The sequence below is a fragment of the Hypanus sabinus genome, chromosome 14 (assembly GCF_030144855.1).
Source record: "Hypanus sabinus isolate sHypSab1 chromosome 14, sHypSab1.hap1, whole genome shotgun sequence".
NCBI lineage: Eukaryota > Metazoa > Chordata > Chondrichthyes > Myliobatiformes > Dasyatidae > Hypanus > Hypanus sabinus.
In genome coordinates, this window is record NC_082719.1 from 65,009,814 (window position 1) to 65,031,973 (window position 22,160).

Genomic DNA, 22,160 nt, shown 5'->3' on the forward strand with positions numbered 1-22,160 from the left:
GGTTGCAAAGCCTTAAAAGATCTGATAAATACATTGGTTACTAAGGCAAGTGTTAAGCAAAGCAGGATTTTAGTTAAATGAAGTTTCCACTTGTGAAATCTTTAAATGAGTATGTGGTAAAAACAGACAGCAAATCATTATGCTAAGCCAGCATGGCCCAAACTTGACACTGTATTTAACTACCTCAAGTCACCTGGAGTTAAAACAACAAAAGGCATTTTATCTCAAAATAAATGGACTCATTACACTATTTAAGGAAGAGCAGAGAATCCTCCCAGTGTTCTAGAACAAGTCAATATGCAATTTTTGCAAAATGCGAGGTCCTTGCAGGACTGTGAATGTTCACACCAAACAGAATTTGATATGGAGACATTGATATACTGGGAAACAATGCACTGACAACTCAGCACCCACTAAAACAAATTTGGCTAGAACCCATGTGTGTCATACATATGCATAGGCTTACTTTGCATCCTTTGGTTTATTATGTAACAGCTTTCACATTCCCATCCAAATTCATTCCCATAAATGTCACTAAAATATTGACATTTTTGGCAAGTTTCAGCAGAATTCAGTCACTAAAAATCCTTTATGAAGTGTTACACAACCTATACCTTGGCTCTCAGTAAAATATCAAGACAGGAACTCAAGGGTTTAATGGCTTATGAAGCACAACACTTTATAAAGCATTTGTAGCAACTGAATTCTGCAATTTACTATTACAGTTAGGAGTTCAGAAAGGTGTAATAACAGCATTTCTTGTATGTGCATTGCCCTTTGCAGCTCTAATGTGATGTACTACCCAATGGAGCAAGAATATCAAACAGCCATCCAATATTGTGAGGAACAGAAGTGAAAAATGCCCAAGACACATTGTTGCATTTGACAAGGGCAAGGGCAATAAGCAAATGTCTGGGAACAGATTGGCAGTTTGCACCAGCCCACTGTAAGTTGCAAAGCATGGGAATCTCAAGAACCACTGGAAATGTGAAAAAGTAACACGCTGATAAGGAGAAGCTCCCTTTAAATAAAGACATATCTATTATCATGAGTTGATTAGGCAATGGCACCATAAGCAGTGTTGCAAATCACAAACATCTTTATCCCCCCAAATTGTTGGCAAAGGAATTTCAATCTTTCAAAGCCAATGAGTACTTGATGTTTTTTAATGTTTACAATACACTAATCTTCTTTTTCTGTTTTCTTGTCTGTTGTTTCTTCAACTGTTTTTCTTTAAGTTCATGATGCCTTTCAAGTGAAACATAGCCGAGGCCCAGACAGCCTGCTCAAAATCATACTAAATCTCTAACAACAAAAAGCAGGAAGCTCCTTTGATGACCTAGTTAAAATTCCATTTTTAAAATCAAAAACTTCTAAAACATTGCCACTTCTACGGAAACCTTAAGATAGAAAATCACAACACTACAAGTAATTGAGTTAAGATTGGAAAAAATGTCAATATGGCAATATATCAATGTAAAAATTCTGTAGGTCATCTTCCCTACTCTTCAATTCCTCTATGTTAAAGATTAATCTTAAATTATTTTATTTTAATAAATATTATCATCACTCTTACTCCCAATTTTAGCAGAAGTCTGTCCTGGTGTCATAACACAAAATAACATGAGATTAAACTCCTGCATAAATAGAGGTATTATTTGAATAATATAACAATTTCTAACTAATCTTGCACTCCCTGAACATGACCAATGTTTGTCCCGGCTACTCAGTTTGTAGAGTTAATTTTCGACAACTTTTCTGCACATTAAGATAAGTTTCTTTTGCTCTCACAATAAGAAATGACTCACCTATACAGGGCACAAAATTTCTATGGATTTTGAGATACACTAATAAATTGATCAGTTAAGATCAATTGTTAAATTCCACTGCTGTTCAATTATTCATAGGCCAGATGATTTTGCAAAATCTTTCCTTCAAATATGTGAATACAGTTTGAAAACAAAATTTTCAAATCCTCAAAGTGGACAAGATGGTATCAAACAATGCAAACATATTTAATTTTCAGAATTAGAGGAGGCATGAAATTTCATGATCATATTTGACTCCTCAAAATAAATTTGGGACTGATCAATGAATTATGACATAGTACCTTTTGGGATAAAGCAGGTTAATAACAATAAACTTCACTGGAAGCTAACTATTTAATCAGTCATATGTCATTTAGTAATCTGATAGCAACAGATAAAGTAAAAAGGAGGGGCAACATTGAAAACCATTTTTCCCACTTTATAATTAATAGCAAAATGTCATTTGGCACCTGAAACATTTTACAAGTTCATGACTGATCTACACACCAATACTATTCATCCAACTGTTTCCCCCACTTTCACTTGATACCCTTGTATGCCAAAAATCTCAGATGCAATCCTGCACATTTTACTTAAACCTAGTATCCATATCATTTCAGGGAAACCATTCCAAATTTTCATGACATTCATGTGTATCCAATATTATTCCCCTTTATTTAATAACTAAATGGCTTCTTTCAACTATATAAATTTAAGGAAACGTATGCAACACACCCTCAATTTAAACCCTCAAATGATTCTATTTATTCTGCACTGTAACACAATCGGAGCTGTGAATTTTCTACACAGCAACACAACAATTATCATTTATCATGAATAAATCTACTCTTTATTCACAGGGCTCATTTTTAACAATATCGATGGCAAACTCTGTGCAGCGCTATCTAACAAACTGATTTGTTAAAGGTCAGGAAAAGTTTTGGAATTAATAATATTCAAACAAAACTCAGCATGGAGGATCACAATAATATTCCCTTATAAGCATTTGAATGACATCAAAGTTCGAACATTCAAAGAAACGCACAAGTGTAGAAAAGAAAACAACTGTGCAGCATTACTACTTTCTTTAATACAATATTTCAAATTCATAGCTCACATTGAAGACAACAGACAATAAAAGACTAGAAGCAAATCCAGGATGATCAGAGGCCTAATATATAGCTTGAAGCTGGCTTTGATTTTTGGGACAGGAAAAAGATTTTCACTTTGGTCTCCAACAAGCCAAAATATGATGAGAAAAGTAACATTTTCTTGCAAACACAATGATCAAAAATAATTCTGCTCTAGTTGAACTGGTTTTCCAATTTAAAGAATAACTTTCATTCCAGAGAACTCTTATTTACCTAGCTCATCCCAGAGCTGCCTGTATTTGTCAGTCATTGCCGTTCCTTGTTGCCGCCATAGAGAAAGTCGGGGGTCAGCCATAAATTGCTCTGTGATTAACGTCAACATTCGAGCACCATTTAAATCCCTCATCTTCAACATTTCCCGCACCTGTTAAGTAGACAATTTTTTTTAAGAACAAGTTGCAGATATCCTTCATCTCTTTCTTTGCCAGATACAAATCAGTTAAATTATTTATTTTAAAAACATACCATGTCAAATAGTGACCTCTGACCTGGAAAGTTCTCAGTTAAACCAGTCAACCATAAAGGAATGGCTTCTCTATTGGTTTCACCCAGGCATTGCCATAATTGATAGAATGATACTCTGGCCAAGGATACAAATCCTCCTACATTATTTTTGCTCGTTGGTATTATTGATTACTATGGTAAAATATCTCAGTGACAGCCCAACACAAATGCAGTTTAACATTGAAAATGCAGTTACGAGACAAAAAGGGTGTTGGATTCACAATGGATGCCTCTAATTGATCAGGAGGATCAATGACAATTACAACCACACTTAAACCACCATACATGCAGTTTGGTTTTGCTAAAAGGTTGAAGATGGTGATTCTAAGACTGAAGAGTAACATGGCATTGCTGCTTTCTCAAAGAACTACAGTTAAGTGAGTCAGAGGTGCACTGAATTGCTATCATTTTTTTTAAATGTCTCTTTAAGAATAAAGATTGTTATTTTCAGTATACAAGTGTAAAGGAGAATGAAACAATTATTATTCTGGCTCTGACGCAGCATAAAAAAACCACAGTAGGTAAAGAAAACAGTAACAATAATAAGAAATAATAAATATAAATAGTCACCAATCTCACACTAAAATGTGGAATTCTAAACGAAGTTTCGGTTTTTTAAATTAAAAAATATAGCTCAAAAGACCATTTAGCAAACATGTAAAGAGTATAAATTTGATTCCTTCTCTCCCTCTCAGTAACCCATTACTTACGATGATAATACAGTTGAGTTGAGGGACGAAATTGTGTCCTACTGATAGTAGTCATCTTCAAGAAACTGAATGATGTAATAGTGTTTTATTTTTTAAAAAAAGCAAATAAACTAACCCGGGTATATGCATGCCAGTTAACTTGGTGATAATGAGGAAGTTAGAATTTATTGATTAAGCATGAAATTAAACACTTAAATAGAAGTATGAAAATGCTGGAACAAGAATGCCTGTGTTTCTGAAATCTTAGGCATCTTTGAAAATGTACAGAAAATGGAGAAAATACAGCGTGCATCAACTTGTCATGGTACCAGACATGAGAATACTCAGAAAATTTGCTGTATTGGATGAGGGACAGGAATAGAAAACTGTTCTGGAGTCAACACTGATATAAATGAGAATTATGGAACAGATCTAGATGGAATGGTGTCCAATGTGCTGTTAGCAAGGGAACCAAGAAGAGCAAAGGAAATAATGAAAGTATATTAATCCAAAGTGGGTAAATAAACTAAAACACTGTGGAATTTAATTGCACTTTAAATAAGAAGCTTGAAAAAGTGAAGGTATGCTGGATATCAGAAAATAGGAGTCTGGGGGTAAAATGGAATTTTAAAGCTAGGAAGATAAGATCATGAAGGAATCAATCAGGAAGGAATTATCAGCTTTATCACAAGTTACAAGATGTTAAGAAAAATGTACTGATAAGTTCTTTATCAGTCCATGCATTTATGGCTGTAGCACTCTGTGTCAAGCTATATAATACTGGAGCAGCTCAAATTCACTTGGATAACTTCATAATCATTAAGAAATATTTTAAAAATTGAGTTTAGTAACAGGATAATTGTTAAAGCAAACACCATGTAAGACTTTAAGATTATGTTCAATAATTGGATGGAACAAAATTAAGTTACCACCAAGTTAAGACAGCAAAGATACATATATCAGGATGCTCTTTATTGACCACAGTTCAGCATTCAGTACTATCATCCCCTCAAAACTAACCAATAAGCTTCAAGACCTTGACCTCAATACCTCCTTGTGCAATTGGATCTTCGATTTCCTCACTTGCAGACCCCAAGTCAGTTCGGTTTGGCAACGTCTCCTCCAGAATCTCCATCAGCACAAGCGCACCACAAGGCTGTGTGCTCAGCCCCTTGTTCTACTGTACGTGCTGTATACTTTCGACAGCAAGGCGAAGCACAGGTCCAATGCTATATTGAAGTTTGCTGAGAACACCACCCTTGTTGGCTGAATCAAAGATGTGATGAATCAGCATATAGGAAGGAGACTGAAAATCTGCCTGCATGGTGTCACAACAACAATATCTTACTCAACAAGCCCAAGGAGCTGATTATTCACCAAGAAGAGGAAGCTGGAGGTCGAAGAGCCAATCCTCATCAAGAGTTCAGAGGTGGAGTGGTTCTGCGACTTTGAATTCCTCAGTGTTATCATTTCAGAGGACTTGCCCTGGGCCCAGTACACAAGTACAATTATGAAGAAAGCACTGCAGTGCCTCTACTTCCCCAAGAGTTTTCGAAGATTCAGCATGACCTCTAAAACTTTCACAAACTTCTATAGATGTGTGGTGGAGAGTATACTGACTGGCTGCACCACAGCTTGGTACGGAAATACCAATGACCTTGAACAGAAAATCCTGCAAAAAGTAATGAATACAGTCCAGCCCATTGTGGGTAAAACCCTCCCCACCATTGAGCACATCTGCATGGAGGGTGTCGAAGGAAAGCAGCATCTCATCATCAGGGACCCTCACCACCTAGGTCATGCTCACTTCCTCCTGCTGCCATCAGGAAGGTGGTACAGGAGCATCAGTACTCACACGACAAAGTTCAAGAACAGTTATTACCCCTCAACCAGCAGGCTCCTGAACCAGAGGGGATGGCTTCCCTCAACTTCACTTGCCCCATCACTGAAGTGTTCCCACAGCCTAATGGACTCGATCTCAAGGACTTCTCATCGCATGTTCTCAATATTTATTACTTATTTATTGTTATTATTTTTCTTTTGTATTTGCATTGTCATCTTTTGAGCACTAGTTGTCTGCCTTGATTGTTAGAATTGTTTCAAAGCACAAGGTAATGCTTTGAGAAAAAGAATAAAGTTAGTGCATTGTATGACTGTAAATTAGCTGGGAGCATTATTAGCATAAAAACTTAATAAATAATTTTTCCACATCTCTCCAGGCTTGAATTACATCCTCTTAAGGTGGTCCAATGACAAATGCGAATGCACATCTCTGCCAACAGAAGGGAAAAATGGGAAAATCTATTCCTTTTACCTTCACTGATGGCCTGGTTTGTACACCATGACCATGCCTAGGGACAATTGCATTGTTAATCCAAACGTTACCATTCCATAACCCTATTATCATACTAGGCAAGAACTTTCCAGTGCTTTAATTTGAGAGTCTTTTTGCTGCATACTTAAATATCACATTACACAAATATAGAGAAAAAGAATGAAGACCTGAAATACTTATTTTTCCCCAATTTCTAAAGGTGCAGCTTGGATTTTGTTTCAGAATCTTTTCCTGAAGTCTATTTTCAAAGAAACACAGATTAATATGCAACAGACAACACAAATACCTGCAATGTTGGCGGGCAATCAAGGCAGGAAAACATGAGGCATATTTTTAAAAAAAGTGATACAGTGCAATTCTGTCTAATTTGAGCGTATTCCAGAACAGCCATGTTACTCTGCAGTCATGTTAAAAACAAGAAAGGAAATGTATCATTATTACAGTGAAAAATTTTGTAAAGTGTGCATTCTTGCATTATTGAACTTATGGCAACAAGTGACTATAGCTCTTTTTAAATTATACCTTATGGTTTTTCCACAATAATAATTAACACTCCTTTATTTTTATGAAAACATTAAAAGGGACATCCGTTATACATGCATAGAAATTGAGGGCCAGGCATCTTCAGCAAAAAGGTTTTATTCGCAGATATCTTCCATGAAAACATTAACCAGGAATTTTTTTTTTAATCTTCAATTGAATTCTTTCATTGGTTTATCCTTAATTAAACTGCAGTATTTTAATGAAACCCTAACTCAAAGATGTGCTTACAAGCGTACCTGAAACCTAAATTTATTAATATTCCATATTTCCAAAAAATGTTAGATAGCTTGAGATGCATTTTGAAAATTAATGATTTTATACCCACACAGGCAGCTAGATTTTAAAACTAATAAATGGCAATAAACATGCAAATTTTTATCATTAAAATTATGATTGTGGATACAATAGATGAGATAATATTTATGCTCAAGTTTACTTTGATTCTTCACTTGGCCATTTCTGCTGCTTGATTTACTTTCTGTAAATATCAATTATTTTATTGATTTGAGACTGACGGCTCATACTTGCATAACAGCCAAAAGAGAGATGAGTAAAAATCCATACCTTTGCAAACAACAAGTTCAGCTGCTTTCCAGATCCATGGTAACCACCCTGGGAGAGAAATAGTTTAACCTGTTCCTGGACCTGCTCCTCATCCAGGTGCCAACAGTTTTCATCGTCTATGCTCGCTCCTGCTGTTGGGTCAGGGGCACCTTCATCAATTCAAAAATGAATAATTTTTATTGTAAGTTCATATCAAGTTCAGCTCTTTCGTTATTTTTGTTTAAAAATTAACATTCAAAGACAGAAACAACTATTTCAATTCAAAGGTGACAAAGGTACATTTAATGTTAGAGGAACGCATGCAATTCACATCCTGGAATGCTGCTTCTTCACAACCATCCACGAATGCAGAGTGCTCCAAAGAATGAATGACAGTTAAATGTTAGAACCCCAGCTCCCCCCCCCCCTCCCACGCACAAGCAGCACTAATTCTATTGGTAAAACATGATGTTTTTTCTTAAACCATAATTGCACATTGAAGATCAGAGCCTATATATTCCCAGCTATCTACCTGGAAAATAAAATGCAATATCATAGAAAATAACTCTTCCCTCTGAAAAATCCACATACTTGCCTCAAAAAAAAAGAACCAGAACCAAGATATTCTAATCATCTACAAAGTTATAAATCTCAATTTTAGCACAGGACTTTACTGCTGAATGATAGCTCACAGCGGAAAAAACATTCTGAAAAACAGAATCTTGTGGTAATTTGCTTTAGCATGTTTCTGAAGGGCTAATTATGACTACAATCAGAGACAAGCAGAGGAAACGCAAGGGAGAACACAGAAGTAGGCAAAGAAACTAACTACAGAATTAATAAAAACAGAAAAGTTAACTAAAGTATAACTACTGTTCAAGTACAACTTGCCATAAAACAAAAGCTGAAAAGTCAAAAAAAAACACAAAAAGGAAGATTGTTTTGAGCTAATTATCCCAAAGGATTTGCTGTCATTGGAAAGTTCACAAGGATGACAAGCACAATAGGCAGCGATTTAAACAGAGAGAGGAGAAATGGGCTAAAAATTCTATATCTGAATGCACCGTGTCAGAAATAAGGCAGATGCTTGAAGCACAGGTGCGAATGGGTAACTATGATATTGTTGGGATAATGGAGACATGGCTGCAGGGAGATCAGACCTGGGAGATGAATGTACAAGGGTATATGTGCTATCATAGGGACAGAAATGTGGGCAGAGGGGGTGGGGTGGAGTGGCCCTGTTGGTGAGGAATGAGATTCAGTCCTTTGCAAGGGGGGACATAAGATCAGGAGAAGTAGAGTCTGTGTGGATAGAACTGAGGAACAGTAAGGGCAAAAAGACCCTAATGGATGTTGTCTACAGGCCCCCAAACAGTAGCATGGATATTGGGTGCAAGTTGAATAGGGAGTTAACATTTGCATGTGGCAAAGGTAATGTCGCAGTAGTTATAGGGGATTTCAACATGCAGGTGAACTGGGAGAATCAGGTTGGTGCTGGACCCCAGGATAGGGAGTTTGTAGAGTGCCTACGGGATGCATTCTTGGAACAGCTTGTACGAGAGCCGACCAGGGACAAGGCTATTCTGGATTTAGTGTTGTGTAATGAACAGGATTTGATAAGCGATCTTGAAGTAAAGGAACCATTTGGAGGTAGTGGCCATAATATGCTAAGTTTTTATCTGCATTTTGAGAAGGATAAGGGCAGATCAGAGGTGTCAGTGTTGCAGTTGAACTAAGGAGACTATGGAGCCATGAGGGAGGAGCTGGCCAAAGTTAACTGGATGGATATCCTAGCAGAAAAGACAGTGGAACAGCAATGACAGGTATTCTTGGGAATAATGCACAAGGTGCAAAATCAGTTCATCCCCCAGAGAAGGAAAGATTCAAAGAGGGGAAAGGGGCCACAGTGGTTGACAAAGGAAGTCAGAGATTGCACACCATTAAAAAAAAGGAAATATGACAGAGCTAAGGTGAGTGGGAGGACAGATGATTGGGAATTTTTGCAGGAACAACAGAACATAACTAAAAAAGCAATATGGGGAGAAAAAAATGAGGTACGAATGCAAGTTAGCCAGGAATATAAAGGAGGATAGCAAAAGCTTTTTTTTTAAAAAAAGGTATGTGAAGAGAAAGAAGATAGTTAAGAACAATGTTGGGCCCTTGAAGAATGAATTGGGTGAAATTGTTATGGAAAACAGAGAAATGGCAGAAGAATTTAATAAGTACTTCAGATCTGTCTTCACTAGGGAAGACACAAGCAATCTCCCGGATGTATGGATGGGCCAAGAACATAGGGTAACAGAGGAAATGAAACAGATTGACATTAGGAAGGAAACAGTGATGAGTAGACTGATGGGACTGAAGGCTGACAAATCCCCAGGTCCAGATGGTCTGCATCCTAGGGTACTAAAGGAGGTGGCCCTGGAAACTGCGGATGCATTGGTAATCATTTTCCAATGTTCCACAGATTCAGGATCAGTTCCTGAGGATTGGAGAATGGCTAATGTTATCCCACTTTTTAAGAAAGGAGGGAGGGAGAAAACAGAGAACTATCATCCTGTTAGCCTAACATCAGTAGTGGGGAAGATGCTAGAGTCCATTATTAAAGATGAAATAGTGGCATATCTAGATAGCAGTGCTAGGATTGGGCCGAGCTAGTATGGATTTACCATGGGCAAATCATGCTTGACTAAACTATTGGAGTTTTTCGAAGACGTAACCAGGAAGTTAGACAAGGGAGATCCAGTGGATGTAGTGTACCTTGATTTTCAGAAGGTATTTGATAAGGTCCCACATAGGAGATTGGTGGGTAAAATCAGAGCTCATGGCATTGGGGGAAGATATTGACATGGATAGAAAACTGGTTAGCAGATAGAAAGCAAAGGGTAGCGGTGAATGGGTGTTTCTCGGAATGGCAGGTGGTGACTAGTGGGGTACCACAGGGCTCGGTATTGGGACCACAGCTGTTTACGATTTACATCAACGATTTAGGTGAAGGCATTGAGAATAACATCAGCAAGTTTGCTGATGATACTAAACTGGGTGGCAGTGTGGCATGTGATGAGGATGTTAGGAGAATTCAGGATGATCTGGATAGGCTGGGTAAGTGGGCAGATACTTGGCAGATGATGTTTAATGTGAATAAGTGTGAGGTTATCCACTTTGGGAGTAAGAACAGGAAGGCAGATTATTATCTGAGCGGTGTAGAATTAGGTAAGGGAGAAATACAAAGAGATCTAGGAGTCCTTGTTCATCAGTAACTGAAGGTGAATGAGCAAGTGCAGCAGGCAGTGAAGAAGGCTAATGGAATGTTGGCCTTTATTACAAAGGGAATTGAGTACAAGAGCAAGGAGATCCTCTTGCATTTGTACAGGGCCCTGTTGAGACCACACCTGGAGTATTGTGTACAGTTTTGGTCTCCAGGGTTAAGGAAGGACATCCTGGCTATAGAGGAAGTGCAGCGTAGATTCACGAGGTTAATTCCTGGGATGTCTGGACTGTCTTACGCAGAGAGGTTAGAGAGACTGGGCTTGTACACACTGGAATTAAGGAGATTGAGAGGGGATCTGATTGCAACATACAAGGTTATTAAGGGATTGGACAAGATAGAGGCAGGAAATATGTTCCAGATGCTGGGAGAGTCCAGTACCAGAGGGCATGGTTTGAGAATAAGGGGTAGGTCATTTAGGACAGAGTTAAGGAAAAACTACTTCTCCCAGGGAGTTGTGGGGGTCTGGAATGCACTGCCTCGGAAGGCAGTGGAGGCCAATTCTCTGGATGGTTTCAAGAAGGAGCTAGATAGGTATCTTATGGATAGGGGAATCGAGGGATATGGGGACAAGGTAAGAACCGGGTATTGATAGTAGATGATCAGCCATGATCTCAGATTGGCGGTGCAGGCTTGAAGGGCCAAAAGGTCTACTCCTGCACCTATTGTCTATTTATTCTGAGAATGAAGGGGATTAACATATGAGGAGCATTTGGTGACTTTGAGCCTGTACTCACTGGAATTTAGAAGAATATTGGTGGGGCGGGGGGGAAGAGTGAATGAATCTCACTGAAACCTAGCGAATGTCGAAACGACTAGACAGAGTGGATATGGAGAGGATGCCTCCTACGGTGGGGGCATCCAGAACTAGGGAGTACAGTCTCAAAAGTGAGGGGCTGACCTTTTAGAATAGACGCAAGGAGTAGTTTTTTAGCCAGAGAGGAGGGAATCTGTGGAATGCTCTGCCACAGACAGCAGTGGTGGCCAAGTCCATGGGCATATTTAAGGCGGAAGTTGATAGTTCCCTGACTGGTCAGGGCACCAAAGGAAAGAGCGAGAAGGCAGGTGTATGGGGTTGAGTGGGATCCAGGATCAGCCACAATAGAATGGCAGAGCAGACTCGATGGGCTGACTGGTCTAATTCTGCTCCTGTCCTCTGGTCTAAGATGCAATTAGAAATGATATTATAGAATAGACAATGTCTATAAATCCATTAATTTAGCAGCTCTCATCATAGAATTAGAAAGATACAGATTCAAAACAGTCCCTTCAGCTCATTAAGACAGTCCCACCCATCAATGACCTCATTTATACCAATCATAATTCTTTTTTTTTGTTTCTCCTCACACGCTCTTCAACTCCCCCTGGATCCTATTAGTCACCTACCTGCTGGGGACAACTTACAGTCACCACTTGACCCTATTTTGCTGTATAAGCCATTTATCATATCATTTAAATGAAGGATCACAAAATGCACATCAATCAAGAAAATATTAGGCAAAGTGTTCAGTAAATTCAGCAACAAAAACCTTCATTCACGTAGAGACTGAAGTGTGCTAAAGCTACCCTAGAAAAATTCTTTACTAATTTCACACTCAGGGAAGGGGACTTGAGAGGAGGGTATTTGGAAATTGGACAGCAGCTTGCTCGGACAGAGGAAAGGATGAGTTTTCTGAAAGCAGATGTTGAAGTGAGGTGGTGGAGAAAATAATTTGAGGTGTTAACAAATCAGCTAACATTGTTATCTTAGAAGTAGCTGGACAAAAAAAGTGATTAAAAAGCCAGAGTGTGCATCCTATACTAGCTGGGGCAAGGACAGTGCGCAGATAGTGTACGCAATGCAGCTAGACCATAGCACTGTCACTAACGCTTTAGGTCTGATCGTCAGAGTAAAGGAAAGAGGCTGTTGCACAAAGAGAAGTGACTTATCAGAGGTTGCTGGGACCAAAAAGATTGTAGCTATAGGGAAACATTTGATTAGCTGATGCTGAACAGAGAAGGCAAGAGAGAATTGACCAAGGTCCCCCCCCAAAAAATTATGAAGATTCCATATGGAGAAAAAGCTTTCTCTTCAAGGTGAAGGACAAAGTTAAAGGCAGGACTCTTTGCAGTGTGGATCTTGGAGTGGAGGTCCAGCGATACCACACAAGTTGACAGCACGGTTAAGTGCCATACAGTGTGCTGGCCTTTGTTAGTTAAGGGACTGAATTCAAGAGCCATGAGATTATGTTGCAGCTGTAAGCGGGATTCTTCTTTTTCTTTGTTACTGCGTGTGTTAATCAAAATGGCTTCTCTGTTTTGTTAAAAGTAGGAATGCTTCTTTGTTATGATAAGTGCTTTCTCTCGCAGCTTGTTTGGGTTTAGAGTTGCTGATAACGGATTGTATTCATTTGTTAACCAATTGGGATTAATGTTATTCTCTCATCTGGGTCTGTAAACTAATGTTGGTGGGGAGTTGGCGCGAGGGGGTGAGAGAGAGAGAGAGAGAGAGAGAGAGAGAGAGAGAGAGAGAGAGAGGACACAATGCTGCAAACTGGGCGATGAAACCGACCCCGAGCGGGAGTCTGAGGCCAGGATTTTCGGCGAGGAGAGGAGATGAAGACAGGCGTGCTGGGGGTGCTTGGTTAATCACTTTGGGTGGTCCTGAGCTACGAGTCGAGGAGGTCTGAGTCGATCAAATGGTGGCCAGAAGACTTCGTTAATTGAGCTCCAACGGTTGTGCACAAAGTGGTTTGGACTTCCATAAGTTTTGGCGACTTTATTTTCTTTTCCTTCATATATACTATATTGTTATTAGTCATTTAGTTCTTGTAAGATCTATAAAGTGTAATCTTTTAATCGCATATGGTGAACTGTCTGTTATTTGGTGGGGTGGGGATATCACACAGCATCCACACAAGCTGATTACCCAGTTTGGCGGGGCCGAAGGCTGCTCCTCCTAGACAGAAGTGAGCTGAGCCAGCCTAAGGGGCTATACAACTCTATAAAACTCTGTTTAGACCACACATGGAATATTGTGTTCAGTTTTGATTGCCTCATTATAGGAAGGATATGGAAGTTTTAGAGAGTACATAAGAGTTTTACCAGGATGTTGCCTGGATTACAGAATGTGTCTTATAAGGAAAGGTTGACCAGGGTAGGGCTTTTCCCTCAGCAGTGAAGGAGGATTAAGAGGTGACTTGATAAAGTTGTTTTAGATTATGAGGCATAAATAAGAGTGAACAGCCAGCACTTTTTTCCCCAGGATAGCAATAGGTAACACTGGAGGACATATTTTTAAGATGAGTGGAGTGAAGTTTAGGGAAGATGTCAGAGCAGGGTTGGTTTTTGTTTTTAAAAAGGTGAGTGGTAGGCGCCTGGAATTCACTGCTGAAGATGGTGGCCGAAGCTGATACATTGAGGGCATTTTAGAGACTCTTACTGAGGCAACTGAAGGAAAGAAACATGGAGGGAAGAGTTAAGATTGATTGCGGAGTAGGTTAAAAGGTTGGACAATATCGTGGGTTGAAGAGCCACTAATGTGCTCTGCTGAACTGTTCTATGGTTTAGAATAAAAGGGGGCATATATTTAATGTAATATGTAGGAAAAAACTAGAGGATGAGGAAGAAAAAGACATGATAAGGGTGTGCAAGGCATGGAAATTGAGGGTTGATGGTGTACTTAGATCACACAAGGTTGGTGGGGAGGCATTCTAATAGCGAAGATATGTCTACTTGTAGAGATGTGATCTGCAGGGCTATCAACATAATGTTGGAATAAGGGATCAGCCTCTATCATTGACCAACTCGCATCACTGGATGGCCTCTTCCGTACCGTACACTTCCTCTCGTCCATTCTATGGTCATTAGACCTGGGAAGGAACGGTGGGTAGTATACCTTTTATTTAGTAGAGGATCAAAAGATACAGCTCCTATAGCTCCTTTCGACAAAAGTTTGGGAAGAAAACGGCAGGATGAGAAGAGGACAAAAGAGGAAAGACCAAAGCACTAGAAGCACAGCAGAACGGGGAATAAAAAGGAAGAAGAGACAACTGAGCTGATGGCTAAAACAGGATGCTGACAAGGAGTGAGGAGTTTTAAGAAGCAAGTTCTTGACAAAGGAGCAGTGAGTATTTCTATATACCTGGTAACCCTTGAATAGTCATCAATTCTACTAATGAACAGTAATGCTTATATTTAAATTTGGAAATGGATTATTCAGACAATTTTCAACAACATTCAAATCTTCATCCTTTGGTTTATCCTTTAAGGTGAGTGGATGAGGGAAACACAGAAGCAAGGGGAATCAATGCTTGAATACAAACTACAGTGGACTTTAGAGGGTTTTAAGGAAACCTTGACATTTCTTTCAGAATCATCAACTATTTCAAACCAGCGTATCTGCTGATTTTTATTTACCAGTTCAAGGGTCTTAAATATTTTATCCAATTTAAAATCTTAAATAGATGGTGAGACAACCCATACTTATGTACATAAAAAGCTTTAATTATATAAAAAAGCAAAGTTCTACACAATACAAATTTAATATTGATCAACATGCAGCACTTACCGTGTACTTGATTGATCTCGGAGTTCAGAGAAAGTATTTCATCTGCTAGTTTCTGTGCAGTAGGCAGAACCTCTGTATGATGTACAGTGATCAAATACTGAACAAATTTCTGCAATTGGTCTCTGTTCATCTGAAAAAGTGTCTCTGAAATGGGAAGATGCAACTTGACCTTATCGGGCTTGCGAATCCGATACAGCGAGAGTGCCACCACATGCGCACAGTAAAAGATGTCCTTGTTTCCGCAGCCACAGGTCACTGAGGTAATTTTGCAACGATCAAAGCTGATAGCAACATTGCAAACAGTTTCTGGTTCTGATTGCGTGGCAGGTTCCGTTACTGTACCACTTAGGTGGAAACCTACGAAAGAAAGAGGAAAACGTTTATCAGCAAAGAAATAAACAGATCTGCCATCTTGCCAAGCATCTCATCTGCATGCCAGATAATACAATTACAAAACCACATTTTCCTTTTATATTACAAAAGATTCAACAAATGAAGTACAACTGTGAAAGTGAATTAATAATTACTGCTTTGTGCAAGAGATGCAAAGGAAGCCAATTACTTTTAACAACAGTTCATCCACAACGGATGGAAACCCTCTACATTACTACAACACTCAATAGTTTTAAAACTGTGTCCTTCTCAGCAGTTGTTTCAAGTAACCAAATTACTCAAGCCCAAAGTCATGGCTGCACATCACTCACTTCAACCCAGGGTAGAGAAAGCCCTACAGGATTATGGACATTGCAGGGGCGATATCTTTCCTCCTGTCCTTGGCTAGGATATGAAAGTTCTCTTGCTCGCATTTACATTGCCTTCCTCCAATGTGAAGCAAAGTTTCATTTATTTTTACAAAGCAGATTTCTTGGAGCACAATGTTGCGCTACGTGGTTTGGAAGCAAATAGGATTTGTTAAAAAGTAACTAGGACAAGGAGCCAAAAACACCAGCTAATTATAAAAGATTCTGTGCAGGAAAGAATCTTATTCAAGGTTTAGCACCAGCATTTAGTTCTTTTCTTTTAACAAAAAAAGAGAGAAGAGGAGAAATAGGACAATACTTGAGTAAAGAAATTTTTTAAAACATAAAATCAAAAAAACTGCTGCATTTTGAGATAACTAACTTTTCAGCGTTTTAGATTACTTGGCACGGTAACTGGAAAACCTAAGGCAAAAAAAAACCCCAAAACAATTCAGGCAAACACAACCAAAATTTATGGAGCAGTTTTCCATCCGCAAAGAAGCCAAAGTTACGCTAGCAAAAATAAAAGGTGAACTGTAAACTGCATAACACCAACTTTTTAAAAGGATTAAACCAACATCTACTTGAAATAGCTTAAATCTGTTCTGACATATTAATCTTCTTGGCAATTCTGCAATACAATAGGGACAATTATAGCAGATCTGAACCAGGGAGCTCTGCAGCAAACAGCTGCTGAGGTTTAACAAATTCAACTGCTGGAGCTGCACATTATAGTGAATCATCATAAATAAATGGCAAAAACAGGGACAAAATTCAAAGCATACCATTAGAAACTGAGTCATTATATTTTCATTAGTCAAAGAATTTTCCAATTTTGACATAATGATAAGTTTAAGAATTGGCAGCTTGTTCTCTCATCCAGTAAAATCACTGCTGATTTTCAAAAAAATGTAACAAAACAATGATTGGGTGTCTCCACCAAGCCAACAATGCACATTGGTAGGAACAAGGGGCTGTCAATGCCAATGATTAGCAAGGTCTCAAGTACTTCCCAAATCAATCACACTGTTGAATATCCAGAAAAGTATCAAAAACTGGAAAAGAGAACTATAGTTAAAGGTAGAGGATGCTTTCTTAATCTATGACATGTTTTTTTCATTAGTTTTATACTTCCTCACAACATGAGAAATTGCTATTCATCTCATCTGGTCTATTCTGTCAGATAAAACAATCCCGGTGTTCCACATACTAATTTTCCCTGGAATTTATTTCCCACTACATTCTCAACAATTGCACTACCTACTTACATAGGGAAAATTTCTAGCTGTCAGTTAAGGCATGATCCGGCATATCTTCCAGATTTTTGGAGGAAACTACAATCCCCGGATGAAACTCGTGCAGGAACTGGGAGAAGGTGTAAACCCTACACAAGACAGCACTGGGTTGGGACTGAATCCAGCTGTGAAGTAGCAGTTCAAACTAGCAGGGCCAATCTGCCAAAGCACAAATTTACCACTTCTGTTCATATTCCACAAAATGCAGGTTCATAGCCCAACTCTGAAATAAGACTAACCATTAGCTTTAGTCACCATATGATATGCTTAACTCAAAAAAAATCATATTGGTTCCTGTTCCAATTGCCATTTTCCTTGAAGATTCTAATAGCCATTTAAAATGATACAAAGGGACTCTGTAACACTTAACACATATGGCAGTGATTGCAGAACAGTATTTTTATTTGAAAAGTCTGGAGAAAAGTCAAGATTCCTGTTTCCCATGCCCTATGAAAATGCAATGGATAGACAAAGATGAAGTAAAATCAACTAACACTTGTTTAGCTCTTTTCTACCCTCAAGTTTAACAGTTTAAGGCCCGAAATGCTATTTTTCCTCTCTTTCAAAAGGTTCAAAGGTTCATTTATGATCAAAATATATAAGCAATATACAACTCTGAGACTCTTCTTCTCCAGATAGCCACGAAACAAAGAAAACATGGAATTAAGTTCGAAGAGAAACAGCAAACCAAATTCCCTCTCTTGCACAACAAAAGAGCAACACGAGCATCAACCCCACCCCAAAACCACCCCTTCCCCACATGAAACGCAGAAGTTACCTCCGCCCCCAAATCCCCTCTCCCTTGTGCAAAAAATAACAAGCAACAACACAGACTAAAAGCCAAAGATAAAAACCACGATACTACAAAAGTCCAACGTTCCTAGTTCAAATCCATAAAAACAGAACCTTGGTAACATCCTCCATCATTGAAAGAGAGACACTGCTCTCCATAGATCCTCAGGTTCCACGGATGCTGCTTAATCTGCTGAGGTTTTTTCCCCATTATTCCTACCTTAGTTCAAACCATATCTGAAACAAATCTATTCCAAGTTGCCCTGCCAAATCTCCTGAGTAAATTAATGACAAGGCATTGTAAATGGAACAATTTCTGCCCTTTACTACTATTATTGCAGTCCCACCAGCACAAACATTAACAAAGACTCCAAGTTGCAACATGAGCAACAGATGTTTGATAGTATTGGCACTATTGAGGATTTTATGAGCTAAAATGATAAATTCAGCCTGCTGCGATAATGGCTGACTTGGTATTAAGGGACACTGAATTGGAATTACTCAAGTGCACCATTGCAAAACTGAGCTGCACAGAACAAGCATTTACAAAATCAACACTTTGCAACTCAGACAGTTCCAGCCATTACTTACTATTTTGTTGTGTTTGTGGAAGCTCATATTCTGCTCACTTCCCTCAAACTCTCTGCAACTCCCTTAGATGGTTTTCCAGTTCTTATGCTTCACCTTTCCTCGACATCATCCATTTTCTTCCCCCGCGTTCCTCCCAAGACCTTCACAGGTGAAGACCTCCCCACCATTGAGTACATTTATATGGAGCACTGCCACAAGAAAGCAGCACCCCTCCCAAAGATCTCCACCATGCCCTCTTCTTGCTGCTACCATCGGCTGAGACACAGAAGGGAGTAAGAGAGAGAGCGAGGGAGATTAGAACTAGGGGACAAAGCCTCAAGATTCAGGGGAATAGATTTAGGACAGATGAGGAGAAACCGCTCCCCCACTCCCCCCAGACTAGATAAGTAGATAATTCATTATTCCCAAAAGCAATTACAGAGTCAGAGATGCATTACAAATGCACAAATATAAATATTAGAAGAGAAGTAGAAAGAATAAAAACAGGAGGGAGTCATCACTTCCCTGGCCATGGGTAGACTCATTATAGAGCCTAATGGCTGAGAGTAAGAATGACCTTATATAGCGCTCATTGAAGCAGGATACTAAAAGTGCTTCTCTGTTCAGTCAAGGCAGCATACTTAAGGTGAAAAATATTGTCTATAACTGCCAGGATTTTCCATAGGGTCCTTTGTTCTACCACAGCCTCCAGTTTGACTCCTACAACAGAGCCAGCCTTTCTAATCAGTTTATTGAGCCTGTTGTCATCACCCTTATTGATACCATTGCCCCCGCATATCACTGCATAGAAGAATGTACTGGTGACAACAGACTGGTAGAATAGGTGAAGGGGAGGTGTGCACACTCCAAAAGACTTCAGTCTCCTCAGGAAGTAGAGGTGATTCTGACCCTTCTTGTACACAGCTTCTGTGTTGGTGCTCCACTCATCTGTCATCCAGGTGCACTCCCAGATACTTATTGCTCCTCAACATCAATAGCAAAAGGCAGCAATGCAGACTTAAGGCTGATTTACACTTCTGCATAGTAGCCTTCGTAAGTGGCCTGCGCCGTTGTGAGCATTTATATACCTGTGCGTTGGTGTGTCTGCATCGCTCTGCATTTCACCGCCAAAACGCTAGTTGGCGGTGGGGTTTCTATGCCACTGTGTAGAGTTTCTTCGTGTACTTCAAACAATGGCGACAATGTTGGAGTTGGAGCTAATGTTGAACAAGGGTTACTTTTATTAAAATTACTGCAACACAGAGAAGAGAGAAGACATTGGAGGAGATGGTGTGTACGACCATTGAATGGATTGAGGCAGAAGGAGGGTGAATTTTCTGTGCTTGTCCGGCCACTGAGAGATATGGACGAGGAAATGCATTTCAAATATTTTCAGATGATGGCAGGTAGATTTGATTCATCGTCTCCAACCATTTACTTCACATCGATGTACACACAGTATGCCTATAGACAGGAGGAAATGCGACGCTACCAAGCGGACCAATCACAGCTGTTGTGGTCTGTGTCGTTGTGACACGCAGTTACATTTTTGGAGAGGTGTGCATCAGGCTATGGCGTAGGGTACAGTGTAGGTTATGCGGCTACTCTGTATGTACCTACAGTGTTCATTTGATGCAAAAGTATAAGTCAGCCTTTGGTCTTCCTTAAGTCCATCACCATCTCCTTTGTCTTATTAATGTGGAGCTCTTGGATTGTGGAATTCTCTCCCCAGGGAAGTAGCAGTGGCTACTTTACTTAATATATTTAAGACATAGTTAGCTAGATATTTGCTTAGTAGGGGAAGTAAGAGTTTTGGGGAAAAGACAAGGTGAGTTGAGTCCACAACCGAACAGCCATGATCTTATTGAATAGTGGAGTAGACTCGATGGGCAAGATGGCGGATTCCTGCTCCATTTCCACAGCAAGTTTCATATCAATATAAACAGTTAAATAAACCTAATTTGTGCAATAAATTGGAGACCTCTCTCATAAAACTAAAGTGGGAAATGCTCGAAATATTCAAATCAGGTTGTCCAACTTTCTGATTAGCATGTTCCATTATTTTAGATTTCAGTATCTGTAGATTTTGTTTTGCTTTTCACCTACCATATAGAATTTATTTTCAAAGACAAACAATGAGAACTCCAATTTTTCAGGACAGCCATTGGTAGAACTTTAATAAACCAGCACACAAAAAGTGTTTGATACTATTCCATTACAACCAGATAGAGAGAGAAAAATATAGATGGTAAAAAAAAGGCAACATTTGGCAGTCCATCTCAAATTAGAAACAAAAGTTTTCTTTTGGTGCGCTAAGCCACCAACTACAAAATGTATTTAATAAATCCAGCTCTTTAACAACTGAAAGTTATTCAAATAATATTCAGTCTCACTTTCAATGTGGTATATACAGTAAAAGAAACTGTGCACAAAACAAAACAATTTAATCAGTTTCGGTTACAGATAATGAAACTACAAATGAGGAAGACTGAGCACTTGGCACCTCCAGTCCGCCTTGCCAGTTAATAAAATCATAGCTGATCGGTAATCTCAACTCCACTATACCAGTGATAACCTTTCTCTCTCTCTCTTATCAAGATTTCATCAATTCATCTTAGACAAAATTGAAATCTCTAGGTTTATCTTCCTCGAAGGACAAGAAAAGACTAGATCCCCAGGAAAGAAAATTACCTCTTCTGCATTAAGTAGACAATCCTTTATTTCAAGAAGAAACATCCTATCCACACCACTACTTCCTTTAAGTTGCGTGGCTGCACGGCTGCGTAGTAATTAAAATGCCCTGTAAAAATTTGCTGCCAGAGCACCGGTTGGACTGCACAGCTGTGTAAAAAATTAGAGGGAACATTGATCCACACCCACCCTTTCAAGGGTATTTAAATCAAAAACACAAACATGAGGTCCTGACGAAGGGTCTCGGCCCGAAACGTCGACTGTACTCTTCCGATAGATGCTGCCTGGCCTGCTGCATTTTGTGCGTGTTGTTTAAATCAAGCCCACTTTCAAACTCACCAGAGGCAAGCCTACCTGTCCAACTTTCCTCATAAGACAACCTTCCTATTCCAGGTACCAGTTCAGAGAACCTTTGTTGAACTTCTGTATTAACATCCTTACTAAAGTATATTGTATTCATTTTGAAATGATGTTCAGAAGAGTCTTTGACCAGCACCCCAGCATTTTAGAGAAACCTCAAACAATCAGCATTTTCAAGATGCATTGTTGAATGCATATCACTGTCTGGATCCAGAAAACATCTTCTCAAACTGATTGTGTCTGACAACCTACAAATTCAGCTAGATTCCTGACAAAAACTGAAATGGCTCCCAAGTCATCAAAGCTATTTTCTGTCCCTTTC

General features: G+C 39.1%; 1 protein-coding gene across 4 annotated transcripts in view; it reads right to left on the bottom strand.

Annotated features, from left to right (window-relative positions):
* Positions 1 to 22,160, bottom strand: part of LOC132404824 (zinc finger SWIM domain-containing protein 6) — a 178,487-nt gene that overhangs the window by 52,509 nt on the left and 103,818 nt on the right. For all 4 annotated transcript variants that reach the window (XM_059989336.1, XM_059989338.1, XM_059989339.1 and 1 more), the window contains exons 2-4: positions 15,391 to 15,747; positions 7,595 to 7,743; positions 3,173 to 3,323 (exon numbers count right to left, since the gene is read on the bottom strand). In XM_059989336.1, coding sequence (XP_059845319.1) covers positions 3,173 to 3,323; positions 7,595 to 7,743; positions 15,391 to 15,747 — 657 coding nt within the window. The remainder of the gene's footprint in view (positions 1 to 3,172; positions 3,324 to 7,594; positions 7,744 to 15,390; positions 15,748 to 22,160) is intronic.